We start from the raw sequence: 8,541 nt of genomic DNA on the forward strand, positions 1-8,541 counted from the left end.
TTTAATTGCTCTTTAATTTATGAACATTTTAAATGGATTTAATGAATAAATGCGTTGCCACTGCGTTGAGTTCCGGCCTTCAAGAGCGCGGGACCTACGTTGCATGCAGCCTCAAAAAAAAAACGAAAGAAAGAAAAAAAGTTACCAGTAGCAGTACGAGAGGAGTATCTGCGGCATTTCGAGGGCTTGTTAAATGTGCACATGACATTCAATTAAAGTGCAGTTGTATCTGCACCATCTTCTGTCTGTGCCAGCCTCCCTGCCTTCCTCCCTGCCCTGAGGCACCTCCCCCTGTCGCATAATTGGCATGTTGAAGCGCATTTAAAATGCTAAATTAGATTGCATTCAGTAGGGGCTCCGTCCCCCTGACCCCCCTGCAAGTTGCAGTTTACATGCAGGGCAGCACACGCTCCGAGAGCTTAATGATGAGGGACTGCCCCTCGCACTGCCCCTGCCCCTGCCCCTGCCGTTGCATGAGCGGCAGCGATTAACACACAAAAGAATCCAAGCCCAAGCCCAATCCAAAACCTAAACTCTCCATCTCCATCTCCATTCCGTTTGCAGGTTAAGAAGACATGCGGCACGCCCAATCTGTCGCCCTCGCTGACCGACGAGTCGGAGACGCGTCTGCAGCAGCACAAGAACAGCGTCAAGTGGGCCACGCCACCGGATCCGGACATGGTGCGCTTCCTCTCCACCATCGAGAAGACCAAGGAGTTCTACACGAACATTGTGGACAAGTGAGTGACCAGGAAAACACCCAGAAAACACCCAAAAAAGAGACACAACTCAAACGATGCCCAGAAAATGACAGTGTATTTTGGAGGGGGGGGGACCATGATCCCATGGGGGGGTTGGGGTTGGGGTTGTGGACTATTCTCATACAAAGTCGTCGCCGCCTGGACCGAATATCTGCCGAATGAGCCACTGCATGTAGTCATTCGTGGACAAGAGGTAGTACACCGGGTATCCGATGATCAAGTACAACAGTATGTATTCCAGGGTGGGGATTGCTTTGCCCTCACGGACGCTCTGCAATGAAAAACGAGATCATAAGAGATCAAATAGATATGTGCCTGGTTCACCTCAAGAGACGTCGTAATCAATCCCATAGTCAAATTTCTGATGTCCATGATGATATAATTTGATAATTTTTTAAGTAATTATTGGTCAAAAGCACCGGACTTTAGCCTAGCTAGCTAACGAGAGACTGAAAGCCTACTGGTGCCTATGTGTAATCGCAAATTTCAATACGTTTCAGCTTCTGCGATGCCGAATACACCACCGATGATCGTCTCTGCTGGACAGGCGATCGCATTGGCGACTACACACAGCTGCTGATCGACACCGGGATGGACAGGCAGCGCTACAATCCCGAGGTGCCCTGGAAGACCCAGACGCAGGTCAGCAAGCTGAACGAGCTGGTGGACAAGCTGATCAAGATACGCAAGAGCATTGGAGCAGCGGTACGAAACGGCACACATATCCCCACCATACCTGCAGTTCCTAAGTCCAATCTATTGTTCGTTTAGGCACCCTCTTCGAGCGTACAGTCGCACGACATCCAAAGCGACATGGGCCGCGAGGGCTCTGGCGGCGGCGGCGGTGGCCAAATCAGCGACGACGATGAGGAGTACGGCGGCGGCATACACGGCTCCGGCGATGGTTCCGGCGATGGTAAGCCACAACGACCTACAAGGTACCTTCTTCGGTTACTCAATTTTGGGATCTTTGCAGGTGCCACATCCATCGACGATCGCGCTGGCGAAACGACCATACCGGACACCGAGCAGCGCGAGAATAACCAGAGCGGCGGTGCCTCCAATCCGCTGGCAGCCCCTGCGACGTGCCTGCTCCTCACTCTAGTCACAATACTCTACAGGAGCTGCAGTTAAGCCATAGCGACGACAAAGGATTAAGGATAAACGAGTCCCCGAACAGCGACAGCCGCAACAGCAACCGATGGATGGCAGCGAAATGCACGCGAGAGAATCGATTAAAATCATTAATTAATAACTATTATCATTATTATTATTATTATTTGTGTAATTCTTAAGTTGTTACAAAACGTAATTTATTAGCCCCGTAAGCGCCAACACCCCCCAGACCCCCCCATCCCCCGCCACCCTTCCCAAGAAAAAGGGGAATTTCGGAGCAGCGCCCCTTCTAGCTTTTCCATTTCCACGAAACGAATTTCCCCATGCAGTAGCATGCAACTCTCCAACAAGACTTATGTGCCATAAAAAAGGGTGTTGGAAATGTGTGTGTCTGCTTAAAACGAAAGAAAGAAAGCAACTCAAAGGCAAGAAAGGAAAAGCCCAAATTAAAAGTTAAACAAACCAGGCTCAAATTCAAACTCAAACTGAAACCAGGCCACAAGCCCCTGCCCCAAGCAGGATAGGCACGGAGTGTGTGTGCAGCAGTTTGTTCAGATAAATGTTAATACTACTACATACACACATACATATATATACTATACTATTTGTAGCGTACGGTAGTACAGTAAAGCTCAATGTTCAAAGTACATGTTGTTCCTTCTTGAAATTGAAATTGAAATTGAGAAAAAAGCACACAGAAAACAGATAACAAAATAGAGAGAAAACCGAAAGATCACAAAAAATATTATAGTACATACGGAATAAATACATACGTAAAGTAAAACAAATATAAAATCTGTTAAACTAATACGAAATTATTATTGTTGTCGTCTACACACACACACACACATTTTGAACTGAACAAAAAAAAAACATTTGAGAAAATTAATGCATACAAATGGAATTTAGTTGAGTAAAAAAGAAAGCACTTTACGGGAAAAACTAGAAGACTTACAGCTTTATACGCAAGAAAAAGAAAAAACAAAAAGCAAAAAACAAAAAAGAATACAAAAAAAAAGAAGATGATGAGAATCGATTGATATATACGTATATTATATGTAGGCATTATTTAAAATTAGAGAAGAAAATGTCATTGGAAATGCATTCAGCTAATTAGAGTTTACGAAAGTTATGTCTATGGAATCAATCGTTCTGTAACTTTAAGTTTTGAGAGTTGGGTTTTGAGAGGGAGGGAGAGGAGAGGAGAACAGCGCACAAAACAAATCACAATTTGAGATGAAAAACGCAAATCGCATTCGCATTCGCATTCGAAAAACGAAACACGAACACAAACGAAAAATGGAAAACGGAAGAAAAAAAAACTATTGTTGCAATCTAATGGATACTTTAGACAGTGTTTGCAAAGCGCTGGGCGACACTCTAAAAAATATAATATATAAATAAAAATAATAATAATACATCTACGAGAATATATTATATAGTATACAAAATGAATATGAAATATGCATACAATACACACATACATACGAGTACGATTACAATAAGAACATAACATATACATACACACACACACACACACATACACGAATTAACTAATTAAATCGTAATCTAATGCTAGTGCGTCGTAAACTGTAACGATTTAGCCAGTAATGTGTAAAAAGCAAAACCGAGTTGGGCAGAAGAGAAACAACAACAGAAACAACAACCGAAACAACAACAACAACAACATTTAGTTAGTAGCAAATTAACAAAAGCAAAAGGCAACAAACCATGAAAATCTAGGCCCAAAAACCCCCAAAAAACCCCAAAAACCATAAAAACAAATTGGTCTAAAAAGGCACTACAATCCGTGTGTGGGTTGTGTGGCGTTGCGTTGCGTTGTGCCTGTGCCTGTGCATTGCAACTATTGTATAATTATTATTTGTATCATTATTATTTAACTATTGCATGTGATTAATAATATTTAAGTTAAACGTAAACGCAACATATTAAATTGTAACATATGTATACCGCAAGCAACAGCAAACAGCAGCAACATCGTCGTCGTCGTCGTCGTCGTTGTTGTTGTTGTAAATCTATTCGAAATGATAACCAATGCAAAAGCAAAACAAACGAAAATTGCACAAAAAAAATATAATTAAATGTACTACTTTTTAGATGCATTCAAACAAATAATAAATAATTATGTAACAAAAAAAAAACAACAAAAAAAAAAACAATGCAAGTCCAAAAAAAATTGATTGAGTCGAGTCGAGTCGAAAACAATGCTATGCGTAAATTTTGAATGTAATTGCAATTGATAAAAGTACAGTACAGACTTTTGTAAATTTCATTTGAAACCGCAATAAACGTCAATATCTAAAATTCACATGGAGAGCGGCAGCGGCAGCGGGTTGATCAAGTGCTCGGAAGTGGCTCGGAAGGCGGGACAGGATCATTTATTGGATGGTACACAACGGTGAAGGGATGGACAACCTATAACCTCTACCACCTACATCATACACCCTGCTGAACAGGGGGGTGGACACTGCACGGTTATGAGTGAGACAGCGAGAGAGAGAGAGAGAATGAGTTCGGCCTATAATAATAATCCAATCTGATCCAGATTGGGCAGTCAAGTAGATTCTCTAGGATTCGTTTTTGCCACATCAGCCCAGGAACAACATCGAGTGGCTCAAGCCACCGGATCCGTCCATGGTGCACCATGATCCCCCTCTGTCCTCAAATACCATCAAGTTCTAAATGATACCAGAACAAAAACAGAAGTCAAATAATTCCATCAACAGTTTATTTCAGTATTTCGGGACTTTTATTCCATACGAGTATCATGTATTATAGTACATATGTCCGTATGTGTCTAGTAGTATAGCAGTAGCAGTATAGCAGGACTAGTTTCGCCCAATTAGCCGTTGAACTATACGGATGAGGTAATTGACGATGTTGGGGAAATTCTCATAGCCTGCTGCATAGACAGCAGCGAAGGCTATCAGCTGCAATTCGATAGGTGCTCCAAAGAACTGAAATAGAATAACACGCGACTCAGATTCGAGTTCACATCAAATCACTCCATAACGTACCGCGGATGCGCTTATTGCCACAGGATGGGTCCAGCCAAAAAGCCGAAACCTTATAAAACGTATATTGCTTATATCTTGAGCGATTTCACTAAGAAACTTCATAATTGTCAAAAAATGCCAACTTTATTTTTGCAGAATATTTTAAGAGTGCTATTTTGGAGAGCTGTCAAACAGTAATGAGACTAATGACTGTCCATACCAAGAAAAACCTAAGCCTGCATTGAAGTGGAAGTAAAAGGCTACTAAGATGCTCAGATTGCAGCTTTTGCCTCTCTCTCTCTCTCTCTCTCTCTCTCTGTCTCACTCTTATTCGTGCAGTGTGTGATCCTGGCGGAGGGAAACGCTGTAGCAACACAGCTGGTAGGTGAATGTAGAGAGGGCTAGACAGACAAAAAGTACCAGAAAAATGGGAACTGATTATAAAGGAACAGAGATGGTAAGACATCTCCCTCCCAATCAGGGCTCTTTAATTATGCGAAGTAAACCCTTTGGTATTGAATGTCAAATATCAGGCATGGATTTCATCCTTGTCGCGCGAGTTATGCTGAGATAAAGGTGAAAAGCCACAGAGATAGCTTGTTTTCTGTTTTCTGTTTTAAAATTTGTACTTTCGCGCGCAACTTAAAACTAGGTGGCAACGTCACAGCGTGGTTAAAATAGTAGTTCTTAAACACGTCGTCTGATGTCGCAGCAGAGTGACTGTTTACGGTATTTTTTGAGATCAAAATTGAACTGACGTTATATTTATGGTATATCGGTATATAATATTTTGTCTAGCTCATTAATCTATTCAATTTAATTTTCAAAGGTATATAAAATTCCAATAGAAGCAAGTGGTTAAAATAAACCAGACAGGTAGAAAATTGATTCATTAATATGACAAAAATCTGTGGGCAGGGCTGAGGATTCAATTTAGCTAGTTATACTGCACGGAATATCAAAAACGAGGAATATGTATAACAGAACTTGACTTGGTCAGTATATTTACGGTATATTTTTCAAATTAGACCGTATATTTAGGTATATTTCTGAGTGTGAGACCGTATACGTTATCGATAAGTCCGAATGCAATGGCATTTTTGGCGGGACGCCTTATTTTCATTTTGCAACCGCGCCACAAAAACCATTTTTTCCCGCTGCTGCAGCCCGTGCACATTTTATTCGCATTCAAGGTCTAAACAATTGAAACAATAGCAAAATGGCTCGTCGCGACTATGCCCAGGACAGAGGTGAGTGTAAAATCAGCTTTGCGGCTGCGGAAACCACAAAACCCATGTCTAAATCCACGCAGAATCCATCAAAACGTTCCTGTCGGAGTTTTGCAAGTGCGACGATGACGGCAAGAAGCAATTTGTGTATGGTTCGCAGCTGGTGAAGCTGGCGCATAGGGAGCAGGTCCTGATCACCATCGATCTGGACGATCTCTCTGAGTTCAATGAAAGCCTGGCCGAGGCGGTGATCGACAACTGCCGACGCTATGCGGGCATCTTCAGTGATGTGATTGCCGAGCTGCTGCCCAGCTACAAGCAGCAGGAGGTGCACGCCAAGGACGCCCTGGATGTGTACATTGAGCATCGCTTGATGATGGACGCCCGCGTGCGCAATCCCATGGAACAGCGCGATGACCGCAATAGCTTCCCGCCTGAGCTGATGAAGCGATTGTGAGTAGACCTGGAACCTCAGTAAAGGTGAAAACTCTGAATCTATGCCATTTCCAGTGAGGTGGGCTTCAAACCAATGTCCACGGAGAAGGCCCATTCCATACGCGAGGTAAAGGCCCAACACATTGGCAAGCTGACGACTGTACGCGGCATTGTGACGCGCTGCACTGAGGTGAAGCCCATGATGGTCGTGGCCACATACACGTGCGATCGCTGTGGTTCCGAGACGTACCAGCCGGTGAGCTCGCTCTCCTTCACGCCCGTCCACGATTGTCCGTCGGACGATTGCCGCGTGAACAAGGCCGCCGGTCGTCTGTACTTGCAGACGCGTGGCTCCAAGTTCGTCAAGTTCCAGGAGCTGAAAATGCAGGAGCACAGCGACCAAGTGCCCGTCGGCCACATTCCGCGCAGTATGACGGTGCTTTGTCGTGGCGAGGTCACCCGCATGGCCCAGCCCGGCGATCACGTGGTTGTCTCTGGGGTGTTTTTGCCAATGGTGCGCAGCGGATTTGCCCAGATGATCCAGGGACTGCTCTCGGAGACGTATCTGCAGGCCCACGTGAGTTAATTGCCGTCCGTAATGACACTGGCGATTCGATCTAATCCGTGCTCTGCTATTTCTTTCATAGCGTATCATCTGTATCAATAAAAATGACGACATCTCTGACAAGGAGGCCGAATTGACGCCTGACGAACTTGAGGAACTGGCCCAGGACGATTTCTATGAGCGCCTGGCCACCAGCTTGGCGCCTGAAATCTATGGCCATTTGGACGTGAAAAAGGCCCTGCTGCTGCTGTTGGTGGGTGGCGTCGACAAGCGCCCCGATGGCATGAAGATTCGTGGCAATATCAATATATGCCTAATGGGAGATCCTGGCGTTGCCAAGTCGCAGTTGCTGGGCTACATTAGTCGTCTGGCATTGCGGTCGCAGTACACCACAGGCCGTGGCTCCTCGGGGGTGGGTCTGACGGCAGCCGTCATGAAGGATCCCCTCACTGGCGAGATGATGCTTGAGGGCGGCGCCTTGGTGCTGGCCGATCAGGGCGTTTGCTGCATTGACGAGTTCGACAAGATGGCGGACACCGATCGTACAGCCATCCACGAGGTTATGGAACAGCAGACCATTTCCATTGCCAAGGCGGGCATCATGACCACGCTGAATGCACGGGTTTCCATTCTGGCCGCTGCCAATCCCGCCTTTGGCCGTTACAATCCGCGTCGCACCGTGGAACAGAATATTCAGCTGCCCGCCGCTCTGCTCTCCCGTTTCGATCTATTGTGGCTCATCCAGGACAAGCCTGACCGCGACAACGATCTGCGCCTGGCCAAGCACATCACCTACGTGCACTGCCATAGTCGTCAGCCGCCCTCGAGGGTCAAGTCTCTGGACATGCATCTCATGCGGCGCTATATCAACCTCTGCAAGCGCAAGAACCCCACCATTCCGGACGAGCTCACCGACTACATAGTGGGCGCCTATGTGGAGCTGCGTCGCGAGGCTCGCAACCAGAAGGACATGACCTTTACCTCGGCCCGTAATCTGCTCGGGATTCTGCGTCTGTCCACGGCCCTGGCTCGTCTGCGTCTCTCCGATCGCGTTGAGAAGGACGATGTGGCAGAGGCTTTGCGACTTCTGGAGATGTCAAAGGATTCGCTCAACCAGACGCACGACCACCAGAAGGGACAGTGAGTATTGCCTTTGGCCTAACGCAAGTTTTGGTTCTCATAACTCTATCATTTCCAGTGTGCCAAATACATCGGATCGCATCTTTGCCATCGTTCGGGAGTTGGCCGGTTCGGGCAAGGCCGTCAAGATTGGCGATATCATGGATCGTTGCACAACAAAGGGCTTCAAACCCGATCAAGTGGACAAATGCATCGACGACTACGAGGAGCTGAATGTCTGGCAGGTAAACATGGGACGCACAAAGATTACGTTCATGTAAATCGGCCGATCGGAGACT

The 8,541-nt window shown here is 45.7% G+C and overlaps 2 protein-coding genes across 2 annotated transcripts in view; both read left to right on the forward strand.

Annotated features, from left to right (window-relative positions):
- Positions 1 to 4,202, forward strand: part of dally (division abnormally delayed protein) — a 72,949-nt gene extending 68,747 nt beyond the window's left edge. The window contains exons 6-9 of the mRNA XM_001353046.4: positions 565 to 740; positions 1,262 to 1,466; positions 1,533 to 1,677; positions 1,738 to 4,202. Of these exons, the coding sequence (XP_001353082.4) occupies positions 565 to 740; positions 1,262 to 1,466; positions 1,533 to 1,677; positions 1,738 to 1,895 (684 nt within the window). The 3' untranslated portion in view covers positions 1,896 to 4,202. The remainder of the gene's footprint in view (positions 1 to 564; positions 741 to 1,261; positions 1,467 to 1,532; positions 1,678 to 1,737) is intronic.
- Positions 4,203 to 5,989: 1,787 nt separating this feature from the next.
- On the forward strand, positions 5,990 to 8,529 carry Mcm7 (minichromosome maintenance 7). The gene is made up of 5 exons (XM_001353045.4): positions 5,990 to 6,144; positions 6,207 to 6,576; positions 6,634 to 7,135; positions 7,206 to 8,263; positions 8,322 to 8,529. The coding sequence occupies exons 1-5, from the start codon at positions 6,114 to 6,116 to the stop codon at positions 8,521 to 8,523; spliced, it is 2,163 nt and encodes a 720-aa protein (XP_001353081.1). The 5' UTR covers positions 5,990 to 6,113; the 3' UTR covers positions 8,524 to 8,529.
- The last annotated feature ends 12 nt before the right edge of the window (positions 8,530 to 8,541 follow it).

The sequence above is a fragment of the Drosophila pseudoobscura genome, chromosome X (genome assembly GCF_009870125.1).
Source record: "Drosophila pseudoobscura strain MV-25-SWS-2005 chromosome X, UCI_Dpse_MV25, whole genome shotgun sequence".
NCBI classification, from domain to species: Eukaryota; Metazoa; Arthropoda; class Insecta; order Diptera; family Drosophilidae; genus Drosophila; species Drosophila pseudoobscura.

What these genes read in the sequence shown, in the direction of transcription:
- Mcm7 (XM_001353045.4), top strand. Translation starts at nt 6,114, where the DNA reads ATGGCTCGTCGCGACTATGCCCAGGACAGAG. An exon ending in CCTGAGCTGATGAAGCGATT is followed by an intron (nt 6,577 to 6,633) that starts GTGAGTAGACCT and finishes TGCCATTTCCAG; the next exon opens with TGAGGTGGGCTTCAAACCAA. An exon ending in AGACGTATCTGCAGGCCCAC is followed by an intron (nt 7,136 to 7,205) that starts GTGAGTTAATTG and finishes TTTCTTTCATAG; the next exon opens with CGTATCATCTGTATCAATAA.